This window comes from Apaloderma vittatum, unplaced genomic scaffold (assembly GCF_000703405.1).
Source record: "Apaloderma vittatum isolate BGI_N311 unplaced genomic scaffold, ASM70340v1 scaffold956, whole genome shotgun sequence".
Lineage (NCBI taxonomy): Eukaryota > Metazoa > Chordata > Aves > Trogoniformes > Trogonidae > Apaloderma > Apaloderma vittatum.
In genome coordinates, this window is record NW_009720998.1 from 48,586 (window position 1) to 70,125 (window position 21,540).

Sequence of the window (21,540 nt, forward strand, 5' to 3'; positions counted from 1 at the left end):
ATACCTACAGGGTCAAGGATTGATGGAAGACCACCACCGGTTCCTCCTTACTAATGCAGTTTAATGACAGCATTCATTTTTCTCCCTAGGGTCCGCAAGGAATTCCTGGTATTATGGGACCAAAAGGGGAAAAAGTAAGTGTTGTTATGGAGCTTGATATGTTTTGAGGAGCAAAGAAAGGAGGAAGGGAAGTGTTCACTTTTTTCCCTTGTTTATTTAGTGAATGGTGGACTTTATGGATGTGGGGATTTGTTTTAATTTTTATGTAAAGCTATGAATTGGTTTGAAACTATAATTTAAAGCTTCACCTTTCAGTGTTTCATCTTCAATCTTGAAATACTTTTGATGGCTTCTCATGATAGCTACCTCTCTCTAGAATATGTGTATGTCTAGGGAAAGCAACTCAGGGGCACAAGTCAGCAATCTCACTGGTCCAAAAACCCTTGAATGCCCCACCCATCCAAGAAGAGGTGAAAAGCAGAGCTCTCCTATGCAGTGTGAATTGTATGGGTCACCTCAGATATTAAAACTCACCTATATGTTAAGTTATGCCTTCAGATCTGCAAAGCATTTGCTCCATGATGAGCTTTATACCTGAAGCTGGGCGCTTAGTTACATGATTTGCTATACAAGGGGATGACTAGATTTAGGGCTGAGAACATGGGAAAGACCAAGGAGCTCCATTAAACTAAATCTTCTCATTTTACCTCTGGAAGTAAAGTCTTGAACACAAAGATATTCCCAATTCGTTGATTTTTTTTTTTTAATTTAAGTGCATTGACTAATGAGCCACTGTATTTCATGTGGTGCCTGTAAGACTAACATTTTCCTTTCTCTGGCAGGGGGAGATTGGCAGGCCGGGAAGAAAGGTATGAACAAGGGTGCTGTCTTAAAAACACATCTAATATTTGTCAGAGAGGGGTGAAGACAACAGTTAAATAAAAATTAAAAAACAGTGAGAAATTAACTGAGTTATGTTTCTGTGGACAGGGAGAGCAGGTATGGGAGCTGTCACTACTCCTCCAAAGTCTAAAGAAGGCTTGGCCAAATACACCTGAAGGAGGAATAACCATTAAGGATTGCACATACAGCATTTTGGCACCAATGCAATACGCTGAGTACAATCCTATGCTAGGTGACGTATGAGCCATGATATATTGTCAAAAATATGTGCCCCTACATTTGATGAAAGAGAATACATTGTCTCAGTCACTGAGTACCTTCATTTAATGTAATTAACTTTAAAAGAAGACAGAGATGCAGGATGAAATCAGAGATGTGCAGAGGGTAGTCACTAACCAGGAAAAGAAGTACCCTTCTAATAATATACCAAGGATTTTAGCACCTTTCTAATAATATACAAAGGATTTTAACACCAGCTGCCAATTAGTAATTCAAATAAATACATAAACAAAAGCAGTATTTTTCTTTAATCTAAATGGTAAATGCCCTGCAGCAAACGAAAATATTACTTATATAAATTCAAGTGCTCAAAACAGTAATGTCTCAGTCACTCACCAACCTACAAGAGTGCAAATCTTAAATGCAGTACATCGGTACTTACTCTTTTGAGTACTAGTAGGTTCTACTAGTAGTAGTGAGAAGTTGCTCAGGTTGGGAATAAAACAGTGTAACTCTTGCTGAAGGCTGTCTGGCTCATGGGAGGTTACTCCTAGCCCTAAATGTCATGGTGACATGTCTAATATCGTATTGTCACGTGGCATAAAGCGGTGGAAAAGGACTACTCTGCAGCATTTTAGGATACTCAAAGAGTGATTTACAGGCAGTAATCAAAAGAGATAAATAGCTGTATGTATGTAGTTATTTCTAGCCATAGTAATAAGGAGCAATTATAGCTAGTAATATAAGAATGTTCAGAATATGAATAGTAGTAAATAAAAATAGGAATGTCTTAAAGATTTGGTTCTATTCTTAATGTAAATTGGATTCACATGGATCTAATTACATGCAGATCTGTTTTATTTACATCATATTAATAAAGGAAAAAAGAATTTAAGTTACTAATACTGGGATTTTAGGATTATTATTTTGATTGCATGTAGATTTACTCTGTAGCTGATCTACTTACTTGAATCAGTGTAACCTGGTATTTCTTCAAGCCCACACTTCCTCCAGTAGCCTGAACACAAACTGTTTTGTGAGTAAATGTACTCTTTTTTCTGTTAAAAACAAGGTAAAGAAACATTATCAGGTCTTTTCCTGAAAAAAACTTTATTCCTCCGTATCTTCTGTCTGCACTGGAGGCCTGTGTGCAGGTATGATGTTACATGAATCATTGTAACCGATGTTTTCCGTTCAAGGGTAGACCAGGTCCCCCGGGCGTCCCTGGAATGCCAGGACCAGTAGGATGGCCTGGACCTGTGGGACAGAAGGTAAGACTAAAATACACTTGGAATAACCTGCTCAACATCACAGTCTGAACAGAACAGTTGTCTTGCGACAGCACTGTCTGCTGGAGGCTGGAAAGCTGCAGCAGTGCAAGGACACTCTGTGTCCGTCTCTTTTGTTACACTGGTCTGCGAAGAGCTGTCTAGTCTAGGGGTAGGTTACTCCACCCTCAGCCTAGGCCTTGTAGCACTTCTTATGTTCGTTAAAATATGTCATAGGGGAACTGAAAATTAATCCAATGAAGAGTTGTTGATAATCACTGCTGTTTCACAATCGTACAAATCAGTGTTTCAGAACTGATCAACATCTTTATCACTGTTCTTTATGATGATCTCACGTCCTTCTTGGCAGCATAACTGTGTGCCCGTGCCATCAGAGGGAAAATACCAGGCTGGTATCAGGGGAAAGAGATTACAGATCATGAGGATTGCTGATCTCATCTTTGAAGTTCATTCCCGTAAAAACAAACATAAATTCCTGTGACTTTTAATAACCAATGGCAGAAGAAATGGAAGAACATGCTTTGCTGCTGCAGAGTCGTTGCTTCATCTGCATTTATTATAAAAACAGCTGCAGGACAGTCCTTTGCTGAGTAAAGAAATTGGAACTGAATGGTTTTTAAAGTTTTTTCCAACCTAAAACATTCTATGATTCTGTGATTATCTTACACAAAAAAGTATGCAGTTCTTCACAGGAACCACAGTAGATGGAGTTTCTACTGGGACTTTTGAGATAACGTGCTTTTCTTCAATCCAGTATGCATCAGGTGAAAGGACTGCACGCAATGTTTAGTCTGAAACTGCATTTTCCAGTAAATCTTTGACTCTCTATTTCCTCTATGAAGGTAGGTGCTCCCACCTCAAAGGACATGATGCAGTAGCTCTTGCTACTGCAAGAATAATAGTAGACTTCTGAACTCAAGCCACATCTAAGAAGCAGGCCCTCAAAGTCTCCACAGCTATGTCATGTGAAGAACAGCATATTATAGCATGGGGAAATGTAGGCAAACAAGGACAAAGTGTGTACTTAAAAGGAGCCAATGCTCACTTTGAACTGTAAGATGGGAAATGATGTCTCCCCAAAATGCATTGTGTGCTGTGACTTCCCACAGTGGGATCAGTGAGGGCAGAAGGAAGGTCTAACTACCTTGTTCCCTCACAGTCTTAGTACTGAGAGCAGAGCAGTCAGAAAACTCATTTACTTGATCTTTTCCTTATGGAATCTTTCCTAATTTTGATTTTATCTCCTCTTTGTCTAGTTATGCTTTTTCATCACACTCCTAGAAGCATCCCTCACAGTCAGTAGGAATACTTTTTCATGTAATTTGACTACAAGTCCTACTTGCTGTTTGATTCCAGTTCTTCGGTTTTTATTGCCTCCTCTGATACCTGTCTCCTGTGTTCCTTAGATGGGTTAACACTTTCATTTCTTCTAGTCTTTATAAATTTTGGTTTCCTGCCCATCAGTGAGGGCTCCAGTCAGAGCCCAGCAGGTCTCTGTGCTCACTTCTACTGGTTGTCTCTCTCTGCCCTTTCTCTTCTCGTCTCTGATCTTCCCACACTCCTGATGCTCATCTTCACTAAACTCATTTGCTGCATCCTCTTCTTGTTGTAAATCTCCAATAAGTTTCTGTTTGTGTTTTTTTTTCTCTCATTCCCAGCTCTGTGCCTTCTATTTCTTCAGCTAAGTCTCCTTCGTTGTCTTTTATTTCTCTGACACAGCCTTGGTCAAATCCTTATTTCTCCTACTTTGTTTCTTCAAGTCTTTTCTGATCTTCTGCCAGGGCAGCAGCCAACGTGAAAATCCTCTCCATTTCTAAGACAATGAAAGCCAAAGGAGACTGAGCGCCAACTGTATTCTGCTGATAGCACTGCTGCATGTCTGTGGGGACTCCTCTGTATTTCATGCTAAATATAATTAGCTGACAGGAGCCAAAGAAGTTGTTGTAAAGCCTTTTCATGATTTACTGTCTCCAAATCAGTGTAAAACATACGATGGCTCAGAACTATGATAAAAGTAGTCATTGTGCCTCCTCTCGCTATAAAGGCTTGCAGCAAAATACCTTTCTTTTCTGCAATTCAGTGGAAGAAATGCTAAGTAGACACAAAGCACCTTCACGCAGAAAAAGGATGCGCTGTTGCTGCTCATTTCCTTGCTCACCCTTTAATAGCATCTGGCAAAACTGAAGCGGAAGTTGCACACCCGAGAAGAATAAGATAGCATATGAGGATTCAGGCAGCACACAATTGCAATGTAGACCTCTTACTACAATGCTACACCAAGGTCAGGCTTGTCTCAACTGCTTGACGTAAAAGCTGAACTGCTGAACTGTCAGACATTCAAGTATGACCTCACCAGAGAGTCACAATCAATAACTGTCTTTATTGACCCCTTTAGGGTGAAAAGGGAGAGTTGGGTGTGATGGGATTGCCAGGTACAAGAGGACCAATGGGCTCCAAGGTTTGTTAACCAAACACTGCATTTTCAGACATTGGTTTCTAACGCTCTGCTGACAGCTGCTTCCCTCATAAATTTGCTGGAAAGCATTTATCAGGATATATATTTTCTAATACAGCTGAAAAATATATGTTCTCCTTCAAGCAAGGTTATATTGACTGGTTGGTCTTGGCTGTGATTTTGGCTTTTCATAAAAATGTTTTTGTATAGATTACTGTAAAAAAATTATTTTAAAAGTGAAATTTATATATAATATGTATAATATATAATTGTATCCCACTAGAAAACTAGTTCTTAAGTATATCTATAGCATTAAATCATGTCTGCAATGTTTTCCACCCAACTTATAAGACTGTGGAGATCATTTTCGTCCTCTGCCAAAACAATGCATATGTATTAACAGCTGGATAGTAAATACAATTTGGTCTGGATATTCTAGGTATCTCCACATCATTGTCTAGTGTAGCCTCTACCTTTAAAAATCTAAGGCACAAATTTTCAGGTACTTGAAAAAAAAAACGTAATCAGTTTATTCAAATAAAGGACTGGAAAGAAGAACTGAACACCATTGTTTTTTATATGTTTCTTAAAGAGAAACTCAGTTTTATAGTAATTCCCACATTAGAAAATTACTTAAATATAATTTAATTATTAACTGTGGCATCTAGGGCTTTATTCACTTTCAGTTATGTTTTATTTCCCTTGCTTAAAGCAATATCAAACCTGCTGGCTTTACCTGGCTTTTTCACATTGGCTTTTGGCTGAGTTGTCTTGCCTTTAAACCACATTTCATGGTTCTGTTTCAGTGCAATTTTAGAAGCTATAAATATTGATTTGCATTTACAAGTTGATGCAATTAATTATTTGTGCTTCATTCTTTTTCTTCACTTTAAAGTTTGAAAGTCTGGCTTCCTGGATGATTTTGAAATTGAGAAGCATTAAATTATCTATCATTCCCTTTAGGGTTTTCCTGGAACTAGAGGAGAAAAGGTCAGTGTGACAATAGAATAATGTATCAATTAACAATTGGAAAGAGTTATGTAAAAAAAGGTAGCTGCAGAAATGAGATTGAGTCTTGATGGAGTGAAGTCTAAAGTCTGAGAAATGAAAACAGGCATCGAGGAGCACAATTTTGTGACCTGGGTTAAAGTGAGATTTACACTCCGTGTTCTTGTGAACAAGTTGCTACAGTAACTCACTTCAGTTTCCTCAGCTGTAGAATGGGTATAATAATCCTTAATTGTTGGTCTGGTTTGTTTAGTCTGTACACACTTCCGCACAGAGACAGTGCTTTACTGTAAGGCCTCATAGTGGGTCCTGAACTTGGATGAAGCCAACCAAGGAAAACAAATGAGATTTGGAAGTATTATGTCCAGGAAAGCACATATTTAAAGGAGTTACCTGGGGAGAATAAGTCCCCTTTCCTACAAGCCTTACTTTTAATTCTGTTATAATACCAATGAAAGTAATAAGGAAACATTTTAGGGTATCTACCATATGTCTCACTCTGAAGATATTGCTGTACTCTATGTGAATCCAGATGATGTGTCATATAGAAGAATTTTTTTGCTTCCTCATGAAATGACAGTAATTAAGCTGTTGTCACCCTGTGCTCTCTCTCTCCAGGGATCCAGGGGTGACAGGGGTGACAAAGGAGTCAAAGGAGACCAGGTAATTTTCTTTTCCAAATGACTCTGAGCTTTAGATGAGTGCACACTTGAAGACTCTCGCATTTCTGATAGGGAAAACCAGAAGTGATGTGGAGGAAAGGAACCTGGAAGCATCTTCCTGGGAGGGCAGGAGTGGTGAGGGAAGGCAGAGCTCCTACCTGATGGAGGGTGGTGGGACAGCCTCCATGTCCATGTGCCCCCCAGTCCCAGTGCATGGTGGGGTGATGGGTCAGGGGGGGAATTTCCCTGGACGTAACCTCAGTCTCTCTTCGCCCCTGCAGTTCAGAACAACCACAGCTTGCCAAAAGACATTTAGGTGGTATTATGGTAATGCTGGTGGGGAGGAAGCGAGATTTGTGGTTTGGAAGTAAAAGGGTTTTGGCCTAAATGGAGAAATGCCGTTCCCAAACACAGGCTTTGGGACACGTCCCAGTTGCAGGGTTGCCTGTGGATGAAAGCACAATCAGGATATTTGTCAGAGGAGAGGAAGCAGGTGCCAGACTGATCTTCTGGCAGACAGATGTATTATTATCGTACAAGGGGATTTAAAGTAAAATTTTGCTTATAATTCCCCAACTTCTGCAGGTATCATTGTGCAGGATTTTTTAACTGTACATCACACTTGTATTTCTTCCTTCCAAGGAAGGGCTGATTTGTCAAAGCTCGTTCCACTTTTTCTGATGATTTTTCTTCTTTTAATTTGCAGGGAGAAATAGGCTTCCCTGGAATGCTGGGACAAAAAGTAAGTGGGTGCAATGAGTGAAGGAGTTAAGTGCTGACATAGGGACAATGAGTGGCTGCAGGGACATCCTGGAAAGTGTAGGACATTGAAAGTCTTGCTTGATTCAATGATCAACACTTGAGCTTGATCAAATTCTTTAGGCTTTTATATCTTTTAGGAGAAAACTCTGAGATTTAGCTGTTTGTTTTGTTTCTCTTTTTTTCCCCCACAACATTAATTTAGTCATAATCTTCCTCCTGTTTACCATATTCAGACTCTTGATTATAGATTCATAACTTCCCTAATTGTTTTACTCACTTGAAGCAAATAAATATTTCCTTTTTGATGCTCTGAATTGAAATGGCACTAGTATAAATAGCAGCTTATTCTGTACTTGAAAAACTATCAAAATTCAGGTATTGGCTTATGGATAGAAAGCCTAAAGGAGAATAATTTTATGACGTAATCACATCTTGTCTCTGAAAATAGAATAAGGAAATAATGATTGCTTCTGTGGAGGCTAGAAGATGAGTGGATTCACCTCCCTTTCACTGTGTGATTTTATTATATGTGTGTCTTAACAACAAAGCAAGATATTGCCAAGGGGTCAGAGAGTTTTGCTAGCCTTGACCTCTCGAAGGTTTTGAGCCTATTTCTGATCTCTCCATTTGACCTCTTGTTTGGGAAAGAATTTTTCAAGGGTATGTGGGTAAATTGTAAGGGATGTTTTTTTACTTTATGCTTCTTTTAAAACATTTTGTTGTAGTTTTGTATTTCTAAGAAAGAAACGGTGCCAGCATTATCTAGAGGAATTGTGCAAGTGAAGGCACCATCTGGCTGCTGTCTTGTACAAGGCAGGTATAACCACGTACTTACTTCCTTCTTCCTTCCCTCTGCACCCACCAAGGGAGAGATGGGCCCGAAGGGACAGTCGGGAGTACCAGGACACAGAGGACCTATAGGAAGACCTGGAAAACGAGGCAAACAAGTAGGACCATGATGTTTCCTCTTTCGGTGACTCATGGCATCTGTGTGGTCGTGGCGTATGACCGTGTGTTCTGTGGTCTCATGGTATTATGCACTTCATTGCAGGGATGTAGACAGAAGCCCTGAAACACCTCACACACATGCACAGGCTGTGCAGGAGTTAAAGCCTCAGCTTTAGGGCTGCAGCCTTATCTGCACCATTTAGGTCCCTGGCCATGCAGCACGGGGAAAATTCTATTTGCCTGGCTTGGTAACAAGTTCTTTGAATACAGCTTGAGCAGACTTTGATCTCCTCCTTTGAATCCTAAGCGACACAGGTCCCAGCCTCACCTGATGGCTGGAGAGTTGGCATGAGGTTCAGGTCTCGGACAGCATGGGGTGAAATGCCAAGGTGCCCTACGCTTTGTAGATCCCAACCCTGAAGCTGGCTCAGGGAGTGGGACTGTTCTATTTACAGGCAGACTGCAATGGCAAATGGGATATATCCAAAATTCAACACATTTCAGCCTACTCAAATGCCACCCTGTGTCCCTTGTGAAAACAAGTTCCTGGGATGAATGAAGGAAGGTTTGTGGGGAAACACTGGCTTTACGGGTCTCTGAATGAGGGAGGGATTGCTGTGGGTGCTACAAAAACTAGTCGCCCCTCAGCTCTGGGCAGAGAGGTAACATCAGCGTTTTGCGGGGGAGGTCTCATTGCCTGTCCATGAATTTTCTCCTTGGCTCACTACTGCTAACAAAATTAGAAAGGTGTGCTCTAATGGATTAAACTGATGTGTGGTTTGCAACAGTGAAAACCACTGGTCTGTACATCCAAACCTCAGATATGTATTAGGCTGTAGTACACTCCTGGTTTCCAGCACACACATTAAGTGTACATCCAATGTCCATTCAGGCTCTGCCCTTGCTGCTGAGCCTACCTGGCAGAAGCTTTCTGTCCAGACTACCAATTTATTTGAGTCAGGCTTTACCCAGGCCCAAATGCTGGTCAACACAGATCAGCTTGCAGAGCCACAAGTCCTTGGAGATGTCCATCACACAGTGCAAAGAACCAAAACACTAAAACACCCTCTCTGTTTCTCCCATTTCCTCTGTTAACACTAAACCAAGATTGATTTGTTAGACTGGATATTTATATGGGAGTTCTCGCCATAGTGCTGCATGCCAGGGAGAGATTCTTCTGCTCTGAGAAAAGGTCAGGAAGATACATAGTGACCTTAAGGGATGGTAATCATGTATGGAAGCTGTTCAGGAATGAGATGGTTGGCAAATAGTCCTTATTTAGAGCTCAGAATAATTGTGGTGGCAGAACTAAATTTTTTCAGACTTTAAAGACCAGGAATTGTCAGTAGATTTGATACTGACTTCCACTACAGCATTTTCCAAGAAGGAGATAAAGAGGTTGGTATAGTTACCTGCTCAAGTCAACAAATGGGCCACTTTAACGCACTTTTCCTTTTGTATTTATTACAAAGGCAATCAGTTCCTGGTGCACTGAATTGCTGCCTGCAGAGCCTGTTTCTTTCCGCGGACTCACAGGCAAGGGGACCTGTTCTCGCTCAGATATGGGAGCATGTAGATGGGGTGGTTAATGGGCTTAGCTGAGAGTATTTTATCCGCAGTCTGGTTATGCTCAACACTGCAAACAGAGGCATATGACTGCTTCACTGTTGCTCTTGTGCCATTAGCTAGTATCTGAAATGAAACAATAGCCAGTGTGTGGGGAAAATTAAAAGTTGGATATTAGGAAAGGAACAACAGGTCACTAAGTAAGAAAGGTATGTGCAGCGTAAGTCTGCAAGAAAAATGGTTTTGTCCTTGATTTGTCAGGTTTTAAAAGCTTTTGACTGTTTCCATTTTGGTTTTTGATGGTTTTTTTTGTAAACTGTGCTCATTTGTTCTGCTGAAGTAATATTCACAGAACATCTTTCCACAGCATAAGGCAAAGAGAAGATGCAGTGCCTACAAATCAACTTGAACACAGTGCCCTCCTTACTTGGCCTTAGACATTTTGTCACATTACACAGTGTCTTAATCAAAAAGTGGTGACATAAGGTGTGTCATAATTTAAGGCAACAATCAGTGTGACTAGAAGAATATAGTCTGCCCCTAAATTAGGATTTCCAGACCCAAGACTCAATACTTTCTGGTGCCCTGAAAGCAATTTCAGCATCTGCATCAAAACTGTGTTTCTTGGTGAACTACCTATGTCCTTTCTTCTTTTCTAATCCTTTAAAAAAAAAAAAAGTGACATTTTAAGGCTCTTTGGCCTGGCTGTTGCCTTTAAGGGCTGTAGCTGCTGGGCTGTTTGTTCAGCTGGGGGGATAGTTTCCATCTACATGGGGCCATTTCCTGTCCCTTGATCCAGCTGACATCCCTAGATAAAAGCAGCTAAATTAGGAAGGTGTCACTTCCACTTCCATTTTGAGATATGTCTTGATTATCTCATTGGCTTCTTCAGCTCTTCCCTGTCTCTGGGACAGGCTCTTCCCAAAAGGTGGCCAGGAGGTGGGAGTCACAAACCACAGCCTCACTGCCCTCTAACTGAGATGTAACACCCAAAGCTTTGTAACTTGGGAATCGACCCTAAGGAGCAAGTTTAGGATTTCAGTCTTGACAGGGAGGAATGACTTAGGGCTTTTTGGTAATGTCACTTTGAAAGAGAAGAGAAGAGAGGAATATTAATATTGTCCGTGGGAAAATCCTCCCTGAATGCCATGGGTGCATGCAAAAAGAAACAAGGCAAAAGTATTTAATATAAATCTCTGCCATTATTATTTAATCTACCTGTGCTAAGCAAGAGGACATTAAGCAATCATTCCTCCAAAGCAGGAGACACAGAAGACAGCTCGTTTTCAGGCAGTATGTGTTTGACTGTCTCTGGCTTGTCTCTGCCAGATAGCTGTCATGTGTGGGAAAGATATTTCCCACAGATTTCTTTGGGGCTACAAAATCTTGATCTGCTAGTTCTAGGTTGTGTAATGTAAGAAGTAATTAGGGATCAGCATCGCTTGCATTCATATAAATCCTGGAATATTTTGATGGCACAGAGCTTGCCTAATAGGATTAAACAAAGCAAATATTCAATTAGTTCTTCATGGTCCGTGGCAAAATCAGCCTTCCTCTGTTGAAATGGTGCAAGTGACATTCAAATGTATCCATGCTATGCAACATATTATATAACAAATTATTGTCGTATATATTATTATATTTGCTCCATTACTCTGATATTAGACATGCAAACACTTATCATGCGCTTGTGAATGCACATTAGTGTGGAATTACACCATCTTCCACGAATTATTCTCCTTTGTCATTAAAAGAAAGCTTACCTAGTATACATCATATTTGTTATGCTAAATAACGTATGCTGTGACATAAAAATCAAATCAGACATTTAAACTTTAAGCTATGTAATACTCTTCTGAAATATAAAGCTGAGAAACCCAAGCCTTGGAGAATATATGAGCAGGAAGGTAAATATAGTTTTGATAAGTGTTATCATATTAAGTTCAGGGGCAAAAATAGGAAGGTGCTGACCAGTTCTGAAATGCCTAAGGGTATGGCTTGCACAAACAAGCTCCCATGAGGCAAATTAGGGCTGATTTTACAGAATATTAGCTAGTGTATGGAACTATGTGTAAGTTCATCTCCCATAGGTAATTTCACAGCATGTTAACTGAGTGATAAGGTACCAGAGGGACACCATCTGTCAACGTGGTGTTGCCACACACGAGCTTGCACTTCATAAAGCTAAGCCCTTGCTTGCCTTGCATTGATTTCTTAATATAGGTATACCCGTGGTGAGAATCAGGCACATAAAGTACTCCTAAAAACAGTGTAGGCCTTAAAGTCGTTAGTGTGCTTCTGAGAGACTGGGAAACGTCACTTTGAAAGCCCTTGACAACTTCTTGGTGACTGTTCTCTTTTTTTTGGGGGGGGGGGGGGGGGGTCGGTAACTAAGGATTTACAGAGTCAGTTATTTCAGCTCCACCAATCCTTTTATTCTGAGCTCACTGACTTCTAGAGAACTACTAAGGATAAAAAGCCATCCTTAAAGAAGGGCTCTTGAATGACTGAAGTCAGAGCAGGATGATCTGTGACTCCACACAGAACTGGTCTCTGGGTGTGTTCACATTTAGGAGCAGAAGTCCTGCCTGGACATGCTTTTCTGTCTCTACGTAGAAGAAGACAGCACCTCTTCCCTGGGGTGGTGACTGTGAAGCTCATGCTGCGTGCTTCTATTGGCAGCTCTCCTGGCTTTCTTGAAAAGGAAGCCAGTGGTGGCTGGAAGAGGATGTGTGTTATTTACAGTTTGCAAATAAATTAATGTCTCCTCTCTCCTAGGGACTAAAGGGAGACATTGGACCTGCGGGCATCATGGGTCCGCCTGGAAGACCTGGTCCTTCTGGCCAGCCAGGCCCCCCTGGACCTTCAGGATCAGGTAAGCTGGAGATCAGGTGTTTTCCTAAATGGCATCTCTGCCCCGAAGACCCTCCTGATTCATCAGATGCACCTGCGTAGGGTCCTTTCCAAAAAGTGCCACAGGACTTCATTTGCTTCTCCACTGACAGCAAGGGGAGGATTTCTCCTGAAGACAGGTCATGCCAGCCTTCTCCATTATAAAGACTCTATGCCTTACTTGAAAGCCTACATGATGGCTCTTGATGTTTCAGATATAACCAAAACCATGGCCTATGTGGCCCCTGTGGGACTTTGGTATATGGGGATGATGAAAAGCCATCTGGCAGCCTTGGAGAGACTAGGTAACTGCCATCATCAGAGGTCTGCAGTCGCTCCAGATATGCTGGCCTACAGTGAAAGATTGCGAATGCTAATCAGTCAGGACATAACCCATGCTCTGTGATGGGACACAAGTCATAATGGCATTAAGAAAAGAAGGGAAGAGAAGGAAAGGGATAGGCCTAAGAAGGACAAAAGGGCAGTGAAGAAAAAGTCTCTTCTTAAGGGCGGGATATCCATACTCACTGCAATTGTATGTCTTGTAGAAATTATGAGAAAAATCTTGTAACTGATAATTGTACAGCTTCAAAGCTAAGCGTGCACATGAATTCTGGGTAGCTTGTGAGACCAAGAGCAGACATGAAGGACAATGCATGACCCACAATGCTCAGTGACAGTGAATCCTCAGATAGGTTTTTTTTTCAACCCAGTTATAAAGTATCTGAAAAGAAAACAAAATCAGTTGGAAACTACTGTTCCTTTGGATGGACAACAGCTGCTTGTACTGCAGTCAGTCTGTTCAATATCTTCTATTTTGTGTTCCCCTTTTCTTCCCTTCTTACATGAGTGGGCAGCAGGTCCCTTCTTGTGGTGGTGTGGAAATAGTATATCTGTGAAGCTGGAGGCAAAGTCTTCACATATCTCATGTCTCCTATTACGAAACATCTTTGTCTTGTATAAATTAGCTGGAAGTTTTCAGAGGGCAGAATTTTCACCATGCTAATGGGAAGGCGGACAGGATCTTGAGGTTACTTTTTGAAGACTTTATTCCATCCACAGAAAGTTTATGTGTCAGGCTTGTTAATCTTTTTCCTCTAGAATATAAATTCTGATTCTGAAAGACCTTTCGGTAATGATGTCACTGCTTGCAGTATGAACATGTTGGCTCATAGTCTAATTTTGCAGAGTAGCACATCCTTGCCAAAATTTGAAAGTCAAAAGGACTTTTTTAAAAAAAAAATTATTTGTATCACTCTTCTATTTCTGGTTAGGTTTTCCTGTACAGCAGCCTCTGAAACAACCTTGCTTAAGTGGTTGCACAAACGCACGAGTCCAGTGCCCTGTTGGATGTACACAGAGACTGACTCTGCTAAACTTGGTGCACGGGTGCTGCAGAACGATCTGTGCACTCATCACAGCCTGAATTTCCATCACTTCAAACAGGCTGACATTCTAAGCAACTGGTCTCGCCCTTTCTCTGTAAAGTTGGTAGAAAAGAAATTAAAGGTAATCTGAAATAACACAAACTCAGGTCCTTCTCCTGAACTGCTGGAGTTGGTGGTTCTGATAATCCCTTCCCTCAGTTCCCAGTGGATTTGGAGGGAGATACACGTATGTGAAAACTTAGGTAATTGCATATATCCATCTGACCTGTACTTCTTCCACTGAGGCTGTGTTTGTGTTTTATTAACCTCGTAACAAGGTAACCTGGTATTTTACTTCCCAGGACAATTTGCAATAGGACCGAAAGGGGACAGAGGACTTCCAGGGCCTCCAGGGAGATGTCTCTGCAGATCCCCACAACATGTGAATAACCCAGTGTATGAGGAATCTGTATTTGGACACAATTATCCAAAAGTTCCTGCGGTAAGCAGATTTTCTGAAGGGAACATAAGCGGTTATTGTAAGTGGTGGTGTACTCACTAATACTTTGGATTTAACAGGGAAGATGTCATATCTTCTTCTGCAAAGACAGTGATTTCAGAATTGAGTATTGGAGTAAAACATTTCACATATGCAATAGAACTTTCTCCCAAAGAACAGACCCTCTACCTTGAACCAAAAAGGAGTCTCCACAAACCATGGGAGTCAGGCTTCCGAGCTCCTGTCTGCAGACATAGCTTTTATATAGCTAATTTCGATCTCTAACCTTCTTGAAAGCATTTTTATGAGCCAATTTGACAAAGTACTTTAAGAGACAAGTCATTGGTGGAAAGTGACCTAGCAATCCTTCATCTCTGATTTATTTGAACTTTGTAAATACTGTTCTGTACTTTTCCTTCTGCTGGTCCCTGCCTTATTATTCTGTGCATTTTAGTACTTAATCAGCAATGAAAATGCCACCTTGCTGCTGTGTACCAGCACAGCCTGGGACGCTCCACTCATGTAAATGGATATTATGTGGTGTCTGGTCAGCTGTGAATGACAATAAGCAGCAATTAGCTTTGTTAACTTTCCCATCTGTCACGTTGTCAGAAAGCTGTTAGAGTGTGTGAAAGGGGCACCCTCACAACACTGTCCATTAAACTGGGTCATTGAACTCAATCACATGAACGTGCTGCAAGACTCATCAGCTGCCCCTGCATCCCTGTCTGTGCTGCATTACAAAAAAGACCCATTGGTTTTAAAATGTAATGGTGAGAGAAGAAAGAGCATGAAATAAAGGTGCATATCACATCATGCTGCATGCTAGTGCAACAAAACCTATCAGGTACTTCACGACATGGAGAACTCATAGGAAGAGGTGTAAGGCTTGCAATATTCTGCCTAGGTCTTACCAATTTCCTTCTCCATCAGGCACAGTTTCATACTCTATCTTAAAAGTCGGCAATGAGAGCGTAACTACTTCACATATAAGTATCCTGTGCTGTCACTATGAACCCTCATTTGATAATGGAGTGCCATTTCATTCTCAGAAATGCAGGATGGTGAAGAACCAAGCCTCAGCTCTGAAAGTTCACCTGCCCCATTTGTTTTACTCCCTTGAGTGTCAAGAACAGGAGCTTGAACATGGCTACTATTTATTCTGTTCAGATCCCCATGTAGCAGCTTTGAAGCCTGCCTTGTACCACTTGAAAACTGTCAGGGTTCCTGTAGCTGACCATGGAAAAAAAAACCCAGAGATGATGCTCCGTGCCCCAGCCCCAGTGTTGTGGGGTTTCTCCAAACAGCCTCCTCCTGCAGCCCGGCCCTGGGGCAGTCACCCCCACTCCTCCCCTGCCATCCCTGACAGGTTTGGGGAGAGACTAGGAAAAAAACCACTGGCTTTCTGACACTGGCTAAGGTTCATTCTGATTTCTAAATCTTTCTGCTATTTCAAAGGCCAGTATTCGCAACAGAGAATTTCAGAGAGCACAGATTTGCTGTTGATTTCAAGAGAAATTAGATCTCTGGGGTTGGGACTTGAGCCCCAGAGTGCAATTACAGAATCTGGATGCTGGCTTTCTATTTCTTTGCTTTCTTTCATTCAAGCTGAAGGCATTTTTATTCAATGCTTCTTTAATGAAATTGGCCTTTGTCGAGGGCTCTGGGAATATTCTGCTATGTAGAAATTCCAGGGTGATTTGTTTAATAAGGGGCCAATTCTGGTTTTGCTGGTGGGATTCAGGCTCAACCCTAAATCTATTTTGCTCAGAAGCACTCCATTTGCTTTTTCTTAATTTAAAAATGGTTTTGATAAAATTAATTTGATTAAGCTGCTGAAGGAAGAGATTATTTCCTAATGCCACTTACAGCCAATTTCAGTGACTGAGACATTACAAAAATGGTAAGAGAGAAGCTTGTCCTAATTTTTCCATTTTGAACTACTTTCTTCTGGTAATTGAAGACTTGACTTCAGACTAAACTATATGCATATAAAGAAACATGCGTTTTAGCACCAGTTAAATCTAAACAAAGTACAAAGTAATAAAGGAAAAGTGAAGGTTGCATTGAGCAATGCATTATTTATTTTGTAGCCATGAGCACACCTAAAAAAATAGAAATGAGCCCACAAAAATTGCTCATGCCCATATGGATTTTGCAAGTGTTCCAGCAGCTAACCATCTGAGCATCTGATGCTTTTTTCTCAGCAATGATTGTGCACAAGTGTTTGCATGATCGTTACCTGTGGCTGTGCATTTTGAAATAAGGGCCACTGAAGCCATAGCTAAGCGCTCACGAAAGATCACCCTCCTTTGGAAATTCATGTCTTTTCTAACAAGTCGCAAAGGAGCCCGTGGGTGTAGCTTCTCACACCATTCTGTCTCAGAAAACAACCAAACCATTTTTCTGTGTAATTATTTACCTATTTGCAGATACATACATCGGTTGACCAAACTAGATTCTCTGACAATGCGAAATACTTCTTGAGAAGGTTACCAATCACCTCTTTTTCTGTGCCCCAGATTTTTGTGGTGAACAATAAAGAAGAATTGGACCGGTTAAACATGGAAAATGCCCTAGCTTTTAGAAGAGATCAGAGATCTTTATATTTCAAGGATACCTTTGGATGGCTCCCAATCCAGGTGAAACTATGACTATGGTCTCAGAAAACTTGTGAGTGAATATTTCATTTCTAAATACAGAACATGATTCTGTACTTAAGGTTTCATACAGAATCCATGAAGCGAATGGAGAAAATACCCATTTATGAATGCTACCACAACTGAACATAATTCTGTTATTTTTTTTTTGTTCACAGGAGTTTCAGTTACTGAGGTGTTAACTCATCAGTGTTGCAGGTTTTCCTAACTCCCCTGTGAACCAGGCTCCACTGATGAAAAAACTGGGGCTGAATTTGAGAAATTACGATAGTAAAGAGCATTTTTTTATTTAGTACAAAATAAGGCAGAACTCACCAGGGTACAAAGTTGTTGATAAACACAAACCCTGCAAACCAAACCCACGTATTTCTTTAATTGCTTTGAGGAGCTAAGCTAAGTCCCACTGAAATCAGCAGTGGGATCCTTCTTGTGTGCACTGGACTTTGAATCACCTTCCGTATAAACCCTGTGAACACCAGATATGAAAACCTGGTTGTGGAATCTGCCTTCCAGAGCCCTTCCTCCTCTGCCTGCGAGCCAGGCTGCTTGATGCCCAGTTCAGTAACCACGGTGTGGTTTTTTTGGCCAGCTCACGCCTTTCTACCCCGTGGATTACCGCTTCGGGGATGGCAGTACCTGTGGAGATGGGATCGTACAGGATGGGGAGGAGTGTGACGACGGCAATGCAGTTGTGACTGATGACTGTATAAGTAAGTTCCCACGTGTCGGGAGCAGCCTCTCTCTACCAGGGAAGGCGCATTAGCGGTTTCCACAGGGTAGGCTGCTCTGTAAGTCACACCCGTGCTTGATTCCCTGAAGCTTGCGTGGTTTGTGGATGGAGAGCAGGTGTGGGGAGAGGGAGGCGCAATGGTCCTACGTGCATGTGGATGTCACACACGAGACAGAGGCGATGCCAAGTACTTCTCCTGCATCCCCACTGACCATGTACCTTCCTGAGCAGAGGTGTCTGCACTCAGGGCAAGACCACTGCGTTCCAGAGGCCAAACCCAGCAACTGGTTTATACACACACCTTCCCCAGGGGCTGCTGACATTCTGCCCAGAAGCAGCCCACTGGAGCTGGCTGTTTCTCATAGTAAGCTAGATACTGGGTCCAGTAAAAATGCTTTGGATTTCCTTATTCACTTGCATAGGGAAGGTGTCAGCCCACTACCTTCACTTTAGGTTTATACATTTGACTCCTATCTGGTCAGACTTCCTTTTATTTTTCTGGTTGTGGCTAGGGAGAAGTGTACAAACATACAAGCAGCTGTGGCAACTTTCCCTTCTACCTTTCAGCTACTTTTACCACTTGATTCCTTCCCCAGAACACAGCAGGTTTGGTACACTATTGGGCCGAGCAGAGGGATGCTCCTTCACATTTCAGAACAGGCATCAGCCCACGCTGAAAGATGCAATTTTTCTTTTTCATTTGTATAGATAACCATTTTTTAGCCTGACTTTGAAAATGAAGCGTATGCAACCATGCTCTGTGCGAGTTTGCACATCGCCACGCTTCCCCTTATAACTTAGGAATCCCAGCCAACTTCTCAATAACGACAGGAAAGAGATTTCAAAGGCAATTTAGTTGCAACAGGTATATGGAGACATATAAATAAGTGTCCCTCAAAGCTTGCCTGACTGCAAAGTGATCCAGTGAGAGAGCATGAGCTCTCCAGGCTCTGAGCATGAGAAAATGATTCAATTAGAATTTGCAATCAACCGTGGGGAACAAGCATGCAGGAAAACAGTGTTCATTAGTTCTAGTGCCTGCAAAATCGTACATTGTGTGTCTGGAGGCACATTGTGTTACTTTCTGCTATACATAAAGAGGGCAAAGCTTCAGCTTGATCAAAGCCTTGGAATACAGAGATTTTTTGACACTGATGTGACTCCAGGATTTATCACTGAGTTATCTGGAGATGAGCACATTGTCATCATTCTGCTCTTGGGACTGAACCAAAAGAAAAATGTTAAACAAATGGTAAATGTTAAACAAATGGTAAATGGATTTTAGTGTGAAGTAGGCTCGTTGTTCTCAGTAGGATCAATTTCTAACGAATAGATCCTTGCTGCAATTAATTAATCATTTCTATTTGTAAATAACTCACTTTAACTCTTGTAAACTCCCTATTCTTCAGTGCCCTTTTAATTGTTCCTTAATAGAGTCTCAGAGATGATGTCAAAGGGACTTTAGCTAAATGAATTTTTTTGAGCTATAAAGTCATTCTCAGAAAGTTGAAGACATCAAAAGCAAAGTCTCATTGCTAAAATAGCAAATAAACCCCCAAATTACTGCAGCCTGCATGCCAGTTCACCATGAAAAAAATGTCACAAGGCCCACTCAAGCTCAAATCAGTAGGAGTCAGAAGTGGGAAAAAGACCTTTCTGGCAATTATTACATACTTTTTCTTTTTTGATAGACAGGCAATAAATCTGCATAATTCTGTTCAGATGCGAGAACTCCCTTGCGGTAGACACACATAGATACTGTGCTATATGGGGTAAAGTTCTAGCTTGGGATTTTCAAACTACTTATTGACCTCAGTGTTTTTTTCCAACTGTGACCTCCCAAAATCATTTCTATTAACTGTACTTTATGCTTAACTGAATTCATTTTGACAGTAATTATCTACGATAATAATAATTATTAGTATAAATGCTGATATAATTAGTGTTTCTGTAGTAATTATTTTTAGTAGTTATACATTCTTTCTCTTGGTCACTGAAGTTAAGCTAAAAAAAAAAAAGCATATTCTTTGTAGCAAAGGATATCGCTTCTCCTAAGACGGTCCTTACAAGATGTCCTTCTCCAGATGCCTTTTTTTTATATATTTTACCCTTAAAAATCTAATTTCACATACCTCACTTGCCTTTTTTTGCATATGAAGTACCTTGAAGGTATTTCTTCTGTATTTTTCAACAGGGTGCCGCCGTGCTTACTGTGGAGATGGCTACAGACATGAGGGGGTTGAAGACTGTGATGGGAAGGATTTTGGATATTTGACATGTAGAACGTATCTCCCTGGGTATGTATAAGCTGTCTTCACTGTGGTTTGGTGTTGGTTTTATTGTTGTTGTTTTTGTCTGGGTATTTTTTTCTCTTTGTCAGCTTTAGAATGGAAAAATATTACCCACTTAAACCTTGTTCAGCTAGGGCCACTACAGGTAGTAGGGGAGAAAGAGATTATTTCTGCACATTGTTGGCTCTAAGGGCTCAGGAATAAGCATGTGCCTTGTACTGTACAGAATGAAGAAAGGTCACACAGCCATATTTGGCCATCTCTTGCAAAGATTTCCTCATTTGGTGACATTATAATTGTATTAAAATAGGAAAGACCATGAGAAAGCAATGACCATGCTGAAGGAAGAAAAAAACTACCCAAACCACAACCATAACGTCCAGCCAACCTCCTGTGCCCTTATCGTTAGCAGGTACTCTAGGGGTATCTTTGTTTCTGAGTCAACAGGACATCTATCAGCTTTTCCAAAGACCAGGAAATTCACTCAACAGCAGATGCAAAGTCAAGCTTCTGCTTGGAAATGTCCTTCATTTAAAACATCTGCTTATTGTTGACTTGCCTTCTCTGCCTCTGCTTAAGCAGCTTCCTCCGGTCAGTGTTTTGCCTCTAACAGCAGCACCTCTATTTAACTGTCAGGTATTGTTACTGGCTAACAGGAAACGTTTAATTTGCAAATGAAATTATGCACAGAGCCCTCATCATTCATGGGAGAATAATGTGCTAATTGACAGGAATAAGAAACCACGGGATGTGTTTGTAAATCAAGTGCTGTGCTAATCCCTCCACTGCAATTGTCTGAGCACTCCTAGTGTAAGAGATAACTACACTTGAGACCAGCAAACATGACAACCTGAGACTTTTTACAGAGATCTTGTCTTCAGGCAGTGTGGAGCTGTTTTCTACAGGGAAAACCATACCTTTCAAGAGTCTGAAGTTTGGTGCCAATACTAGCACCACCAAAATCTGAGAATTTTCTATACATTTCACATTCCATGTATAACCAAGTTGTGAAGAGCAACTGAGATTCCTTTTTTTGTGTGTGCATGCAGCCTGCAGATGATTTGCTAAAGCTGTGAATCATGAGTAAATTAGGATAAGTACGTTGAGCATGGCACACCGGGGGAAGTTTGAGCATGGCACACCTAGGGGAGTTTCATCTCAAAGCACCCTTCTCTCCAAGGGCTCTGCTGCAACTGATTTTCCCATTTTCTACTCTTTCTAGCATCCAAATCCTCCTCATATTTCACAGACATTCACTTCAGATTTTATGTTGGTTTTCTGAGAATGTG

At 41.1% G+C, this 21,540-nt stretch overlaps 1 protein-coding gene across 1 annotated transcript in view; it reads left to right on the top strand.

Annotated features, from left to right (window-relative positions):
- COLQ (collagen-like tail subunit (single strand of homotrimer) of asymmetric acetylcholinesterase) overlaps nucleotides 1-21,540 on the top strand; it is a 50,894-nt gene that overhangs the window by 28,581 nt on the left and 773 nt on the right. The window contains exons 5-17 of the mRNA XM_009871181.1: nucleotides 90-134; nucleotides 843-869; nucleotides 2,322-2,393; nucleotides 4,807-4,869; nucleotides 5,830-5,856; nucleotides 6,493-6,537; nucleotides 7,243-7,278; nucleotides 8,165-8,245; nucleotides 12,591-12,687; nucleotides 14,434-14,573; nucleotides 17,093-17,212; nucleotides 17,820-17,940; nucleotides 20,155-20,257. Coding sequence (XP_009869483.1) covers nucleotides 90-134; nucleotides 843-869; nucleotides 2,322-2,393; nucleotides 4,807-4,869; nucleotides 5,830-5,856; nucleotides 6,493-6,537; nucleotides 7,243-7,278; nucleotides 8,165-8,245; nucleotides 12,591-12,687; nucleotides 14,434-14,573; nucleotides 17,093-17,212; nucleotides 17,820-17,940; nucleotides 20,155-20,257 — 977 coding nt within the window. The remainder of the gene's footprint in view (nucleotides 1-89; nucleotides 135-842; nucleotides 870-2,321; nucleotides 2,394-4,806; nucleotides 4,870-5,829; nucleotides 5,857-6,492; nucleotides 6,538-7,242; nucleotides 7,279-8,164; nucleotides 8,246-12,590; nucleotides 12,688-14,433; nucleotides 14,574-17,092; nucleotides 17,213-17,819; nucleotides 17,941-20,154; nucleotides 20,258-21,540) is intronic.